We start from the raw sequence: 16,319 nt of genomic DNA, 5'->3' as shown, positions 1-16,319 counted from the left end.
TTTTTTAAAAAATATTTTAATGCACCATTAATAAAGGGTTCAACGCCTTAATACAAGAGAAATATTGCAAATAATATTAAAATCAAATTAAAAGGAGAAAACAAAATAAAAATAAAGGTAAGTGAATGATATATGTACATTTTTTTTTTTCTCTCGATGGAAAGTAGGAAAAGGAAGAACATATTTACAGGCTGAAACCAGTATGTTTCTACAAGAAACAAACACCTCTACAATATTTACACAATGTTTTCTCTTTTTTTAACTTTTTAAAATCATTACACTTCTCAGGGTCAGTTGGTACTGAAAGATGTTTGCTGTGACTAGAAATATATTACAGGGTTCTTTTTTTGACACTGGAAAAGAATGCTGAAAGGGCATTTTAACAATGAAAAAGTAAAAACAACAACAAAAAATGTCACACATTCAGATAAAAAAAAATCTAAAAGCGAAACAAACCTGACACCACTGTGCAAACCACCTGAGCTGAGGCAATCAGAACTAAAAATTGATTTAAAAGGGTGACCAGTAAATCTGCAGTCTGGAGAAAAAAAAACAACAAAAAAAAACTTAACATTTCCAAATAAACCAATACATAGCCAGCCCAAAGTGTTCCTCCATGAGACGTGTGAGGTGAGGCCACTCCCCCTTTTTAACCCCCCCCCCCCCCCCCCCCCCCTCACTAAAATGACCAATCTTAGATGATGCTGGTTCCTTTCCATTGAGCAGAACAATCTTTACATTCATCTTATTTCTCCCTCATCATAGTACAAATAGTACAAATCCCTGGATTTTACTTATGAGGTTAGACACCCTTGTCCTTCTATTTTGCTGTGGTTTGGAGCAAAGAAAGACTACAAATAAGAAAATGGCAAGAGAATGTAAGACACAATGCCAAAAGCCTTCTTAAGCAGATACAAACAGCTAAAAATTTAATTGGGACGATATATTAAACAAAAATTTGTGCATGAGAATTGTACACGGGTCAGGAAAGGACGGCCACCTTTTCACTTCACTGTAAGACACTTACAGTTTTGTGAGTATTAAAACTAGTCAGGATAATAAAAACATTAACATATCAACTGTAATAAACCTTCAAAATATATGACCATAATGCACACATCTCTCAAACTAGATGTGTTATAAGGTGTTTGAATAATCCCATTCAAAAACAACCCTGAATCATTTTTGTTGAAATATTTTCCTCATTTTTAAAACATGTTTGTATGTACCTTGAAGATGTTGAAAAGAAAAACTACCCTGACTGTAATATATAAAGTGGGCAGATATTTACAGCAGGGCAAGGTTATGTTCTCCAAGAATGAATTTAAAGAATAAGTCCATTATTTCTTGCCATGAAGACATATTGGAGCATCTCCATAGCTTTAAAAAAAAAAAAAAACGGCTTCAGGGTTAATCTCTGTATGGTGGAGGAGGGAACCTTTTAATGTGAAATACTGAAAAAGTACTGAGCTCCTAGAGGAATTTAACACTGAAAACTTACAATGTCATATAGTTAATTTAAAAAAAAAAAAAAAAAAAAAAACTCTGTAGGAGTCAGTGGCCAATACTGCAGAATACATAGAGGAATCAGCTGAAATCTGACACTGTGTGGGCACCTTTCATCTCGCCTTTACCTACACCATTTGTCACAGTGAATAGCTGAGCGCTTTTGTCAAGCAATATGTGTCTGAGAGGGCACCTACCATTGTGTCAGAAGGCTCGACTCTGATAGACATTTCAGCACTTGTGTCTGTAGATAAGGATTCTTTTTTTTTTTTTTTTTTGCTTTTCAGGTAGGGAATTAAAATAAGAGTTGGGAGTTGGGAAAGGTTTCACAAGGTTGGGGTTCATCGTGGATCTTCAGTTCAGCGTTCCCCGGCAGTTCTCAGTCCCACATAGACACGGGATCTTGTTCTCTTCAATGGGGAACTTATAGTCATAAGTGATCTCCTCGTTTACACCAATGGGCTGCTTTGAGTAAATCACAATCTTTTTCTGGGACTCGATGGTGATTACCTTTGCGTAGCAGTTAGGCTGCAAAGAAAATTATATGAAACAGGTCAAAGAAAAGGAAATCTGAAATGGGAAACATAATATGCTTTGAAAAACACCCTTGAACCCCACCCTTGAATACTGAGGAAGACTGAGTAAAAGTGAATTGATTGTCATTGTGAAACACTGCAGCACGGCACACAGTGCACACAACAAAATGTGGCCCGGTCAAACCCTTTGGATTACTTCGGCTAAATCATGACTGAGCTATAGATGGACGTTTATGTGTAAAAATAAAATACTTGTACTCACAGTGCAACAGTGGTTGATGAAACGGGCAAGGTTGCCACACTTTGTGGCATCAATGATTGTATCATGGTCAACACGGAACAGGTAGCTGCTCCCTATACCCTCCTGAGCATAACGCTTCTCGCGATTATCAGCAACCATCTGCCAAAGAATTACCAAAAAATGCAGCTCTTTGATATATACTATGCTTACATCAAATCATAAAAAAAAAAAAAGAATAAAGAAAAAAGAAGAAATTACCTGTCTGATATTCTGGCCCACATATTCTATAACCATCTCATCTGCTGCAATAGGCTCCATAGCAAACAGACCCCATTCGTGGATTCGACTGCGGCCAAAACGCAACTTCTTCTTCCGGAACTAGAAACACAGCAAACATACGAGTTGTGAAAATACATCAGCATCACGTTTTGCAAAAGGACTGGATAATAATTACAGGAAAAAAAGGACATGATGTCCTCAGTTTGGGAAAATGATAGAGATGTTCCTTTTCTGGTTTAAAAAATATTGGCCAATGAAAATACATAAACACAATACCTTCTAATACTGTTGCTGTTAATGTCAAAATCCCATCAAGTATTTGAAAATATATGATTTTTCTATACATCAGCTGTGCAGAAACACACTAGAAGCATGTCCATAAGGTGCTGCTTATTTTGAGAGAGTGAAAAAAATGGCAGATCTAGGAAATCTTCGTATTAAGCACCAGAAGGGAATGACAAATGAAGCTTGTGTGTCTGTGCACGACACTGACTGGTCACATTGTAATGACTGTCTGAGGTCATTATGACTCATGGCTGCGTGAGGTACCTTGAGCTGGTTCAGCTTGAGCAGGTCAGAGTCCATCACAGCTTGAGTGCCAATAGCACTGAGGAGTCGCCGCTGCTCTGACCGTCTCTCTGACAGGAGCCGGTTTGATCCCTGAAAAGCAAAAACAGGTCCCACTCATGAGTTCCCATTTGACTGGAGGGTTTATAGTCTCTTTGCTGAAATGTTACAGCAACTGGAACGATAATGTACACTAGACAAATTAAGAAAAACATTTTTTTTACCGTGACATCATAATCAACGTCATGCAAAGCGTCCGGAAGGTCCAGGTCAAGGTAGACATCCTTTTCCTTGCGGCTGATTGCGTAGTAGCCCTCGCTACGGGCGCTGCCGGTCACATGCTCCCTCAGCTGATCGTCTCCATTCTTCTTCTTACGCCTTGGGTTCGGGATGTTGGTAAGTGGAGAGCCAGGTTAAGGAAACAAAATTCAAAAGAAAGGCCTACCTAAGAAGCCACACAAAGCACACAACCAGTCTAGTCTGTTGCACAACAATGCTGAACATCCTGTGATCTGTTGAAACAGGAAAAATCGAACATTCCAAAGAACCAGCATCCTGCACAGCACAAGTTCCTGAAAGGCGAAGGCCAGGCCACCTAACACACCCCCCTCGTCATCATTCCAGTCTGCTCTGACTCCTCCCCTACGCATGATAAATCCCCAGGAATGATTGTGAACTGGCACAAACTCTTACTATAGGCCTTTTGTGCACTCAGTTGGCGGAAGTCCCATCAAAGACGAAGAAAACGAACCTAGCTAACCTTCCGGGATCCCTGCTGTGATTAGATATATGACACACAGGTATTACGCTGAAGCTGACATATTTAAATCTGTGCCACTGGTGGCAAACCAATCAGAAAAAGGATATCAGTGTGGGGCACCCAGTGCGTGTCGTTGAGCCAGTCGTGGCTGTGGTCGTCCTGCAGCAGCTTCTCATAGGTGCACCTGAGCAACCGCATGTCCTCCGCATCTAAGCCAGAGTTCCAGATGTCGTAGAGGGTGGTCATTTGTTCGAACTCGCTGCGCTGCTCGAAAGTGAGTCGTGGTGGTGGCTCCTGAGGCTCCTCCTGTGACGTAGCAGCGGCGGTGCCGTGGTGGTGTTTGGACCGTCGCTGGGTCGACGGAGTTATGCCAGCCTCCTGTAAAAAGAGCCGCTCGCTCTTGCGAAGTTCATCTGGCTCGCCGGTGGCGTGTCGCTCTGCGTACATTTCGTCCGAGTCGGAAACGTCAGAGGAGGATTCTGAAAAGTCACCCTGATCCAGGTGCTCCACGTCCACATCTTCCTCCAAATCCTGAAAAAAGGAAATTTTTAGTTCTGACTAGGGATACAACAGTGTTTTGCTAATTAAACATCACTGGACAGGTACTCGTAAGGGAACGAGGTAAAAGATGCAGTGTGCAAAACTCTTCTCTTGTATTTTTTGGAGTTCATCAATAGTAAGTACCTGGATGTAGCACAGAGGTTAATGGAATTCATATGGCACATATATCCACATTTCACCAGTATCAGAAGTTTACAGCAAACTGTACAAACTTGTGCAAACGTACCTCCAGCTTCCTTTTCCCCTGCTTCTTGTTCTGCTTCTTTGCTGGCAGTAATTCCTGGTTCTCTTTGTCTTTTCTTCTCTTCTTGTTCTTGCCTTCCAGCTCAGCTGCTCGGGACACGGGGCCTTTGCGTTTCGATCCAGGGGCCAACACCCCCAATGGCGAGGTCTTGGTCTGGGCCTCAGCACCAGGCCCAGTATCACACAACATCCCCACCCCTGAGTAGGCAGCCAGGGACCCATACGTGTCAGTGGATTCGGCCCGGGTTGCATCGCCAATAACCTCCTCAGGAGCCTCCAAAACGCCAGATATGGTGTTGAGGTCCGCAGGAAGGAGGAGGGCAGGGTCTGGCTTGGTGGATGCGGTCCTTTTCTGGGCAGGGGTGTGGGAGGGGGTCACGTGTACTGACGGCCTGGAGTAATTGTGCTCGGCGAGGACAAACAGGCCCTCTGGGTCAACGGTCAGTGGTGGGGGGGAAGGCTGCTGGGTACAACGTGGTGAGAACAGAAAATCATCCTCCTCCATCTTGTGCTCCTCTGCCTCGTCCGATGTCTCTGTCTCCTCGGAGTCCTGGCCGTCGGGGTCCATGGTGAGGGCCACGTCAGCCAGCACGGAGAGGTCCGGCGTGGAGGCTGAAGCCAGTTGCAGCAGGCTGGACACTCCCAACTGCTCCCTGAATCTCAGCCTTTGTTCCAGCTCCCTCTCTTCCTCGTCATCCTCATCCTCCTCTTGCAATGCAGAGTAAGATGGAGGAGTGGAGGCCGACTGGCTGACCGTCCTCGGTCTGCCACGGGGGCGACCCTTCTGACCTGGGGTTGGTGGGTGTGGAGCCTCTTCATAGGCCATCTTGACCATAGAGGCGTGGTCCAGGGGTAGGTTCTGAACAGTGCGGCACACAGGAGCAGGTGGAGGGGCCTTGGTGAACGACTCCTTTCCGCCACCGCGGCGAGATAAGGGCTTGGAGGGGGTGGTTTGGTGTGAGCCAGGAGCCGCGGTGGATCCCTTTCGGGGTTCGTCTGGTCGCAGGGATCGCACAGGAGGGGGAATGGTAAGAACTGTCGTGGGAGAGGGTGAGGAGGATATTTTGTTGGCCTCTCCAGGGCGGGATGCAAACGGGAGGAGCAGGTGGTGAGACTTGTTCGGGGCTGAAGGGGAAGTAGCAGTGGAGGTGGTGTTTGGCGAGGTGGAGGAGAGAATCGAGTCGGGAAGTTGTGCTTTAACCAGGGAGAGAAGAGACTGGGCTGATGGAGTAGGAGAAGGGGAGGAAGGTGGGTTGAGAGAGGTCAAAGGTGGTTTGACCTCGCTCTCCTCTACAGAAAAGGAGACGGTTTTGCGACGTTTTTTGAGTGGAGGAAGGATTGGCGAGGATGGTCGCGGGTAGGGAGGTGATGGAGGCCTCTGGTCTTTGGGGAGAATACGAACCACTTCCGTTTTTCCTTCTTGTAGAGAGAGGAAAAAAAAAAAAGATGGAAAATAAGGGAAATTATTTTGTCCACTTGAATTTATTACCACACCTAAAACCACTGGATTTTTCTACTGACCTTGTTTGAGCTCTGAAGTTTCTGGCACACGCGACACAGCAGAGGCTGCAGACTGACTAAGAGCCGTAGGAAAGAAAGGGAATTGATTTCAGGAAATTTATTTAGGATTAAAAGAACAAGATCCACAATAAGAGCAAATTTCTGTGCAATCAGGGAAATTTCTTACGACACTTTACAGTAAACTACTTCAAAACATCTCTCAGTACCTCTCATAATCCAGCGGCACGCTGTCCATGGTGGACTCATCCATGGTGTCCAGTCCTTCACTTTCTCTCGTTCTCTCGCCTTCATCTTCATCTGAAGAGGATGAGGAGGAAGACGAAGAGGACGAGCTCTCTGATGAAGATGATATGCTTTCATCATCACTTTCACCACTAAGTGCTTCATCTAAAAGAAAGATAAAGAAGAGCAAACAATTGTTAAAGGATCAATTAACCAACTATGGGACAAAATGAATGAGTAATGAGAATCGTGGTGAGGAAGAGCAAGGGAGCTGTCTTACCATCTGTCTCATCCTCTTTTTCGCTACCTTCATCCTCGTCCTTAAGATAGAAAAAGAGTATAGTAAATGTGGTAAAAATGTTCAAACAGTACACAAAGTCACCTGCATTTAATAAGCAAAACCGCAGCAGCAACAAAAACAAAAAACCTCTCTAGTGGAGTACAAAATTTCTGAGGGAATAGAGGAGAATTATTTATGACATGACAGAGCATCTGTAAAGTCCATTGTGAATGATGAGTTCAACAGAAGACAAGGGAATTAATTGTAAGGAAATGCTGCCCCCTAGTGCCTGTCAGATGCAATGAAAAATAACAGGGCAATAGGTGCAGCTCAGCATAAATCATTTACTTTCATTGACACACAACCACACACCTTATCAGAGGAGGATCCATCGGACGTCTCCTCTCCCTCACTGTCCAGGTCATAGGACTTGCGGCCCTTTGTAATCTTTCTCCTCCTTCTGCTAATGTCATGATCAGTGCCACGGCCATCTATTTCTGCACGACCTCCAGGACCCTCTGAACCCTTGCCCTGGTATGAGTCTGGAAAGCCAAGAGAAGGAAAAATAGGAGGGACCAGTTTTAACAATGTTTTGCCACTTGTTACATCTCTTACAATGGCACTTGCCTCATATACAAGCAAATAATCACAATTAAAAAACATAGTACATTCCCCATTATCCCACCTTCATCTTCATCAGGCGGGGTTGATGGTCGCTTTATCTTCATCTCATCAGCTTCATCAAACTCTTGTGGCTCTTTCCTTTTCACCTGAAACATTAGGAACTCATGAGACTGAAGACATGGCATACAGTGGTGGTCTTGCAGGTAAGGAAATGGACCCATAATCAGAATGTTGCCGGTTCAAAATGCCACTTAGCAAAGCACAGTGCCAACATACTGCTCCTCTGGCGCCTTTCATGGCTGCCCACTGCTCACCAAGGGTGATGGGTTAAAAACAGAGGACACATTTCGTTGTGTGCACCGTGTACTGTGCTGTGTTTCACAATCACTTCACTTACTATTAAACTAGAAAATTTTTTCAATTTGAAATAGCTGTGTTACAAGTACTGTGCAGTACAAACGGTATTAATGGTATGCAATATAAAGTTGGTCAACTGGAGATATTTTGATTATAACAGCCTACTGCAGAAAAATCCACATCATATCCACAAAACCCTGCCTACTTTCAGCACAATTATTATTTTTTTGAAAACAAACATGAGCACAAAAAAAAAAAATTATATTCTGACCTGAGTAAATTAGGTAGTGTGTCTTGTATTCAACAGACATTCACAGATCTTCACTGTATTTTGTCTTACTCATTAAACAAATACTTTTTTCCATACAGTAGCTCTTCCAATTTAAGGTGCTCACTGAGCTTTTGACGGTATGCAACGTTTCAAAATACATTAATATAGTGGATTTCAGCTTGGGGTCAAACTACATGTGTAAATCCATGTACATCGTGCACTTTCACACAACAGGGTTAGGTTTACGATTGGTGTCAGGCTTAGGCTTTTATTTTGAAACATTGGATACTGTCAAAAGCGCAGCGAGTGGAACAGCGGCTGTATTATTTAGTTTTTTCACAATTTATCAACTGCAGCAAAAAACTAATGTGTGTATGTCCAGCAAACTTCTATAAATGTCTGACAATCACTGGACCTACTGCTTACTCAAATGTTCAAATGTTATCATATTTTTCTATAAATTGCAGATTTTCACAATAAATATTCTATGTACATGTCTACTTTGAAATGTGTAGAACGATTATTGTACAACTTCCTGCTGCCAGTGCCTTTGCTATATGTTACCCTCATGTTTGACATATGTTACCCTTTGAACAAACATATACATTTACAGATCAAATGATATACCACAATTTAATGTTACATTTATATCGCAATATGAATTTTGTGCTATATCACACAGCCCTGTGTGTCACTACAGGAAAGATTTAAAAGTACCTTAAAAGAAGGTAAGCGCAATGCCCCCCGGAGGGAGAAGCCCTCCATGCCCCCACTCTTGGCCCAGTCCACCAGGGAGAGGTGGGGCTCGCGTGGGCGGCTGGCAGTCTTGTCTTTCTCTTCTTTCTTCTCCTCTTCCCGAATTGCAATGCTCCTCACTGCTGTCTGGAAAGGCTTAATGCGAGAAAAGTTGCACATTTTTAAAGACGCTGGATAGAGTCTATACTCTCCATCAGGGAGTTCAGGGCTGCCAGTTAATTACTGGCAGTCCTAAAAGCCAGAACACATTAGCAAAATTGTATAGACAATTACACAGCTGATTTTCACCACATCAGTATACTCTGATTTACTCTTACAATTGTGGGCAATCACGATCATAAAATATTAGCTGCCATGCAAATAATTAATTGGAAATATTGGACAAATTTAGGTTTCTGTTTGCTTTCATGCTTTGTTATCTAAAAATGTGTATTACAGCAAAATTGCTTTGCACACTATCATATTGCTACCAGATATTGTTAATAATCTACAGGCATCAGGCTTCCAATATGAGGAGATTCACAGAAATACCAGGAGAGGTGGGATATATGCAAAACCACAGCTGATCAATCTCCTTATATTTAGCCACTCAGCCGAATTGCTGTAAAAGAGAACTCTCTCCCCACTTACCTTTGCTTTCCTCTCCTTGCGCTCCCACCACTCATCAAAAGTGCCAAAGGCAATGTTCTCCACCATCTTGCGGTTCAGGTCCCGCTGCATGATGTTCTTCATCTCCTGTATGAGCGTGGCTAGGGCCAGCTGCACTGTGACCTCATGGGGGTTCTGACCCATAACAGACACCTGGGGTTCACTCGTCTCTGAATATTCTGCCCCGTTTGTTGAAGTAAGGGTCTCATAGGGTGGTGGTGGTGGGTAAAGGGAGGTATAGTGTTGAGCCATGACATGTGGGGGCCAAGGGGAATGAGGGGGTGGCATGCCATGGTGATGTGGAGGTGGCAGCTGGGCAGCATGGGGGTCTGGGTAAGCATAGGGCATGTGAGGTGGCATGTAATGGTGGTCTTGGTCATAATGGGCACTAGGTGTGCCATCTTGGTCCATGTAGGGAAGGTGAGGGTGGGCTGGTGGATGGTGAGGAGGGGGAAGGGAGTGGAGATGGTACGAGGCAGGGTAGTCTGCCGAAGTGGGTGGAGGACCCTCTCCGGGAGGGCCAGTGGTACCGTTTGTGGAGGCCACGCGCATTTGATGCAGACGACTGAGCATGTGAGTCTGCATCTGGAAAGACATGGGGGTACCACCGCTGTACTGGTTCATAAGCTCCACTGATGTGGCGTAGTCGTACATATGTGGCAGAGGAGGCGGATACTCAGGGTGCAGCTCCATGTGGGCCATGGGAGGAGGGATGCCAGGGGGTGGCTGGAGGGAGAAGCCAGGAGGGGGTGGAGGTGGGAGATGTGGCGGATAGGATGGGATCGGTGGTGGAGGCATGCCGGTTCCAAAGTGCTGGGTGGAGTCACTGATGGATGGAGGGGAAGTGGAGGGATCAGACGTCTGGGAGGGTAGGGCTGATTGTGAAGTAACCACTGGTGAGGAGGAAGAGGAAAGGGTGTTTGGCATGGCGATGGGGTTTTCATCCTCCTCATCTGAGATCTCCATGTCTTCCCCAGAAGAATGAGGGGATTTCTGCATTAACAAGACAAACCGTAAATGTGGAAAACATAGGAGAAGCTGTAGTTAGGAAAAGACATAGCGCATTAATTGTTAAAAACATCACTAATCCTGCATATGGAAAGAATGGAGAGTTTACATACAGAACATATGACAGCAAATTATTATTAGACATATTAGCTTTTTTGAAATATCCCTTGTATTACATGTAAATACTATTTATGTAATAGCTGTGCATCTTATATCAATACCCACCTCCAATACCATGTTAGATTTGCAGTCTAAACAAAACTTGCAGGCTTACTGAACCCGACCTCCATTCCTAAAAGCACCTAGAAGAAATCCATACCTGTCCTTGCCCATTGTATGTGGGTGGTGTGTGAGCCCCTAGCCTCTTTCCCACGTCAGTGGGCTCCTCTTGACCATGAACACTGACAGTCAGGGTGGTCTGGGCCTGAGGCGAGTCCACAGCTGTGCCCTGAGCCAGTGGGGTGATGGGTATGGACGAGGAGGAGGGAGTGGCAGCAGCAACCACTGTGGGACTCCTGCCATCCGTGACTTCAGCTGGTCCATGCTTTTGCCCCCTCTGTCTGCGCCCATCTCGTTCCCTCTCACCCCTCCTCCTCGGCTGCCCTTCTTCTGCCTCTGCTCTCCTCCAGTGTCCGTCTTTCTCACCCTCCTCATCCCTGGATCTACTGCTCCTGCTCTCCTCTGCACCTGCTGTTACACCACCTTCCCCAGCTGCTGCTGCTGGTACTTCCCCTGAATGCACGGCTCCCTTCTCTCTCTCGTCCCTTTTCTGATCATCTTCCTCCTCTTCATCAGAGGGAAGAAAAGAAAACTTTGCCTTTTGTTCTTTCAGAAGCATCTCAATACGCGAGTCCAAACTGCTGCTGTGGTGGGTAAATGGCAGGCTCTCATTGGTCGAGTCGGGTTCTGGGGAAGAGGAGTCCCGTTGCGGTAGAGGAGAGAGGGAGGCAGAGGAAGACGACGGCTGGTGGTGAGGCAGTGACGTGGAGGAGGGCGAGTTGGAAGAGGAGGCCAGAGAAGGATGAAGCGGGGAACTGGAGGGAGGTGTCTGAGGAGGGGCTGGCGGGGTGCTGGGACGTCGTTTGGGTTTGGTCCACTGCTTCTCTCGAACCGGGCTTTCCTGACTGAAGTCCAGAGATCCCAGCGTTTCGGCCACAGCAGCAGCAATGACCGAGGCGGGTGGCAAGGGTGGAGGTGGAGGGGGTGGAGGAGGTGGCAAGGGTGTGTGTTGAGAGACAGTTCTGTAGTCGCTGTCTCCCATCACCCTCTCGCCTGACTGCATCCGGAAAACTCCCGATGGCTCAAGGCGGGAGGACGAGGTTGGCTCATGATGGGAAGGAGGGGCCAAGTCTTTGGAGGAAGAAAAGGTTGGAGAGACGCTGTTGGAAGAACGATGGCTCAAGGCAGAATTAGGTTGGCCATAACGCGGGTCGGAACTATTGGGGAATTCTGAAGGATCCCGATCTCGGTCGCGGTCCCATTCCCGGTCTCGACTGCTGCGCCGCCTGCCACTGTGATGATTGTGAGAGTGGTGGTGGTTACGGTGCCTCTGGTGCCCATGGTCTCCAGAGCGGGATCCCACACTGTCCCGTCGGTAGCTGCGGTCTTTGTCTTCCCCACGCCTGTCAGGATGGTGAGAGTGGTGCGAATGATGGGAATGATAGGATTTACCAGCAGAGACTGAAGAAGAGCTGGGCTCCTGCTGATGGTAGGAGCCACGTCTGGATGTTATCGCACCTCCATAACGGCCCCCAGTGTCTCGCTCTCTGTCCCGATCTCTGTCCCGTCCAGGTACCCTGTCTCGATCTCGCTCCCTCTCCCTGTCAGTGAGCGCGGATGGTTCAAACTGAGGTACTTGTGGTGGAGGTGGCATGGGCGGGTGGAGTGGTATGTTAGAATATGGTGGGTAACACGGAGGTTCATTAGGGCGGAAAGGACCAGAAGGTGGGAATGGGGGACGATTTCTGTGATACATATGTGGCTCCTGGGGGGGCATGTGTGGATCGTCGTGGTAGCGCGACCCTTTGAATGCTCCAAGTGATGACGAGGAGGAAATCGCTGAAGAGGAACAGGAGGAAGATGGTAACATGTCCTGTGGTGGATAGCTGCTGCTCATGGGGCCAACACTGAAACCACTATGCCTATAGCAACCAAACAGACAAACAGAATTCGTTTAATGAAGAGCACTGACACCATTATTAAATGCTCCCTTCCAAAAAGAAATGTTAAACTCATTTAGAAACCCAAGTACTATAATGAGCTTCACAATATTCTCACAAATGGAAAATGTTACACCATCAGAGTATCACTAAACAAAAGAATTAAGGCCATCACAATATTTCACCTGATTTAATTATTCCCAAAATAATGGACTTTTTGCCTGTTCATTTTACTGTTCCTGTTCATAACAATGTACATTATTAAAACAACACAGAAACCCTAGAAATGTGCATGGTTACAATCTCATTATGTTGGTCAGAATAGTAGTCTCATTACATTGAAATCTCATGGGTGCCCTCTTGCTATACTCTGTTAGGCTTTACAATGATCATGCAGTTAAATTATAGTAGCATTCCAAAAAAAGATGTCATTTAATGAGTCAAACATGTTATAGCCAAAAACTATGACAACAATATTTTAAAAATATTGTCCTTTTATCAATAGTATTAAATAAAAGCAATTAGGAAAATGTGTACCAACCTATTGACATTATATCCAGAATCCTGGGAATAGGGGGTACCAGAGCGAGGTGTATAAGGTGTACCCCCTCCTTGGGACGAAGCAGAGGAACCTGGTGTGTAAGGGCCACCCATGGAGGATGGCGGAGTGTCCAGACGTTGGTCACTGAAGCCTGTGTCAGCAGAACAGGGGGTGGTGCTACCAGGTGTGGGTGGGGGCACACCAGTGGGCACTGCCATCTGGTCTGTGGAAAGCCTTCGCCTGACATCTGATGACTAGCGATGGGGAATGCAAGAAAAAGCGCAAAGTACTGTAATAATAGGAGTATTATGGACAAACAGTGCAACAGAATGCCAATCAATGCAAACACCATCTATATTTTGAGCTTACTGTATCAGGCTGAGCGGGTGCGGGAGTTTGAAACTTCTCTGTCAAGGCTTTCCCTGAAGTGGGTACAGTCTGTGGGGTGTAGGAACCACTAACAATCAAGTCATAGTACTTCATCCTCTGCTGACCTATGTAAACAAAAACAAAAAAAAAGTTCAAAAAACCAACGGAACTCAACACGGAACCAAGAATAGCCAGATAACCATTTCCAAAGCATCAGTGATACCTCTGATATCAAGCTGAGCATGGACAATATTGCCCATGACAGAAGTGTTATGAAGGTGTTTGACTGTGTCTTTAGCCCCCCTTGTGCTGGTGAACAGAACACGGGCCAGCCCCAAGTGCTTCCTGGTCTTTGGGTGGAACAAGATCTCCATCTCCTCTACCTCACCAAACTTGGCACACATCTCAGCCAGAAATGGCTCCTTGATGTTATCATTGAGATGGGCAAATGTCACCTCCTTTAGTGGGATGGGTCCCACATAGAACTCATCCAGCTAAAAGACACATAGAACAGAAAGAATTAAGATCAAACACAAAGCAAAAATGTCTAGAAAGTGGATTCCTTCTAACGAACAAATGTTCGTTAAGTCCTACCTTAAATTTTGGAACAGGCAGTGTCATCTCTGTGTGCCTTGACCAGATCCTGCGTGGTCTGGGGTCACGTAACTCCCCCACAGGAGGAAACCCTGAATCCTGGGAAAGAGATCTAAATCGTGAGACAACCTATATTTATTATGTGTAGAAATAAAAACAAGGAAAAGACTAGCACTAACTGGGACACTGAAGTGAATTCCATCGTATCTGTAGATCTTCTGGGTGACCCTTCGAATGGTTGGGTCCTGAACAAGCTTGTAGCTCTTCCATTGCAGACTGAGAGCACGTTGTGAATCCGCCCCACTGTCTGGATCCATGCTATTTCTGAGAACAGTGAGATATTAAGAGATTGAGATGGAAGCCGCGAGCTAATGTTTAATACCTGACAAAAACTGGTGTGACAAGCAAAAGCAAAGGTGAGGTACGGTGTGCTTGACTTGAGACATGAAAAAAAAAAATCGTGGTACCGAGAACCACTTCCAATCAAAGGGAAAAGACGTAGACAATTGAAACAAAGCTAAAAACTCCTATTAGTATCAGACCAGTCAAAACTTGATCATAGTCTTGCAAAGTATACATCAAGGTGATAGCAGCAATAGGGGAAAAATCATTTTCCATTTCCCAAAACCTGGAGCTGTCCAGTCCTTTTTTTGCTCGAAGATTACTTCTACTTTCCAAATTACCTCCTAGAACTGCCCAGGTCCGTAACATCTAACCTTCTTCACATAGGTAACATCTGACCTCCCACACTGTCAGTAAGCCAGCAATTACAGAGTCGCGTTCCTACACACAAATAGGCGAGCCATACGTAAATGAAAGACAGAATTTAATCACAAAAAACGCCCAGCGGTTTCCCCAGATTCTGTCACTAACTTGCTATCCAGGCTAGGCTGCGCTTACCAAGCCTTCTACTATTTCAACAAACGTTCGCCTTCCCATTTGTTATGATCACCGATTGCTAATATCACCTTGGTGCAAGTTATGTGATCGCCGCAGAACATGACAGAACCGCCAAACGTGTTTAACAGGCATCCGGTTGTCTGTTAGCTAGCATCGGAACCCCATAGCTATCACCATCACAACCAAAGGCTAGGCTGCGGCTAAGCTAACGCTGGCTAACTCTGAACGCGCCTCGCTACCTTCACAAACAGTCAACACTGGCGGCCCGCAGCACACCCCGACTGCAGCGCTGGCCGCAAACCGCATTTTCGTGTCCACATACAAAGTTCCGCCCGAGCACTCTCGCGTCCGCGAACTCGCACAGACAATCCCGCCGTTCTCAAGTCGGCTGCCCGCTTCGCCGAAACTACCTTACATCGGCGGCTTGGTAACGTTAGGCCTGAGGTGGACGGGGGGGAAAAAACAGCAAGTTCTTAGGCAAAATTTAGGATCCAGATGTGCAGGAAATGCGCCAGGTGCGACATAGTTCGGCGTCGCCGGTGTTCCGGTGCAGCTCTAAATCGCTACATTAGAATAATTTACTCTCCGAATCAATGTTTACTGCACAAATCAAAATAATACAGTGCGCAGCCGTCGCATTGCTAACCTGAAAGCCTCGCCTGTTCTCCATCAGTCAGTGGAAACAACATCCGGAGTTTCGTATTCGCACTTTCGCGTTCAACCCAGATCCGCAGTTCTGCATCAACGGAAGAGGGGCGTTCGCACGAAACTTACCCGAGCTAAGTCTAAAGCACAAAATCAGTTGTTAAGGCAGTTCAAATCGTTCTTGCGTATGATTTTTGTGCGCCTACGCGCGACGCGCACGCTAAGGCAGACTCGCAAGTTTTTACATAATCGGTTGGCGAATGTGTGGTTGCATTTTCACAGGCGCGTTGTGCGCTGAAAAGTTCGACGCGCTCTTTATTTCGCTCACGCTGACATGGGGTTGTTTCGAGGTTATGTTGTGGGAAACTGCGTGACTGCAGTAAGAATCTGTTTACACCAGGCAAAACCTTCTAAGTTCCAAGTTTCTTCGTGCTAAGAGCATTTGTAAAATGCTACCAAACATTCTCATTTCTATGTTTTCATGGTTGAATGTAATCGTGTGTTTAAAGGCTTACTGAATCGTTTGCAAATATATTTATTTTAAAAATATATTATTTAAGACCACTTTAAATGGTTACTTAGGGGAATATGAACACAACAGAAGGTACTATTTGTAAGATAGTGATTGTCCTTCACCATGTTGCGAGCTTGGCAGATGAAACAACTCATTTGTCGGGGATCTGACTCTCACCACCCCTCTTCCCGCAGGCAATCAGAGCTCTCAACTCGCG

General features: G+C 45.6%; 1 protein-coding gene across 3 annotated transcripts; it reads right to left on the bottom strand.

Annotated features, from left to right (window-relative positions):
* Positions 1-1,766: 1,766 nt before the first annotated feature.
* Positions 1,767-15,610, bottom strand: setd1a (SET domain containing 1A, histone lysine methyltransferase). Of its 3 annotated transcripts, none has more exons than XM_028985220.1 (21): positions 15,590-15,610; positions 14,223-14,367; positions 14,044-14,142; positions 13,673-13,943; positions 13,450-13,574; positions 13,081-13,334; positions 10,700-12,521; positions 9,355-10,365; positions 8,686-8,859; positions 7,402-7,486; positions 7,089-7,258; positions 6,717-6,756; positions 6,421-6,601; positions 6,215-6,270; positions 4,677-6,112; positions 3,997-4,420; positions 3,354-3,529; positions 3,112-3,222; positions 2,542-2,661; positions 2,305-2,442; positions 1,767-2,034 (listed from the first exon to the last, which is right to left on the bottom strand). In XM_028985220.1, the coding sequence occupies exons 2-21, from the start codon at positions 14,358-14,360 to the stop codon at positions 1,861-1,863; spliced, it is 7,005 nt and encodes a 2,334-aa protein (XP_028841053.1). In that variant the 5' UTR covers positions 14,361-14,367; positions 15,590-15,610; the 3' UTR covers positions 1,767-1,860. The 3 variants fall into 3 exon arrangements, with proteins under 3 accessions (XP_028841053.1, XP_028841056.1, XP_028841054.1); XM_028985223.1 differs by having other exon boundaries at positions 4,677-6,109; XM_028985221.1 differs by lacking the exon at positions 15,590-15,610 and adding an exon at positions 15,359-15,577.
* Between the last annotated feature and the right edge of the window lie 709 nt (positions 15,611-16,319).

This window comes from Denticeps clupeoides, chromosome 7 (genome assembly GCF_900700375.1).
Source record: "Denticeps clupeoides chromosome 7, fDenClu1.1, whole genome shotgun sequence".
Taxonomy (NCBI): domain Eukaryota; kingdom Metazoa; phylum Chordata; class Actinopteri; order Clupeiformes; family Denticipitidae; genus Denticeps; species Denticeps clupeoides.
Note: the sequence above shows the minus strand (reverse complement) of the source record. Positions and strands in the feature narration are given on the sequence as shown.

Bases quoted from the DNA above. Each gene is read 5' to 3' on its own strand.
- setd1a (XM_028985220.1), bottom strand. From the start codon at position 14,360: ATGGATCCAGACAGTGGGGCGGATTCACAACGTGCTCTCAGTCTGCAA. The intron at 10,366-10,699 runs GTATGGATTTCT...TTGTTAATGCAG, and splicing joins CATACAATGGGCAAGGACAG to AAATCCCCTCATTCTTCTGG. The intron at 8,860-9,354 runs GTAAGTGGGGAG...TCTCGCATTAAG, and splicing joins GCAAGGAGAGGAAAGCAAAG to CCTTTCCAGACAGCAGTGAG.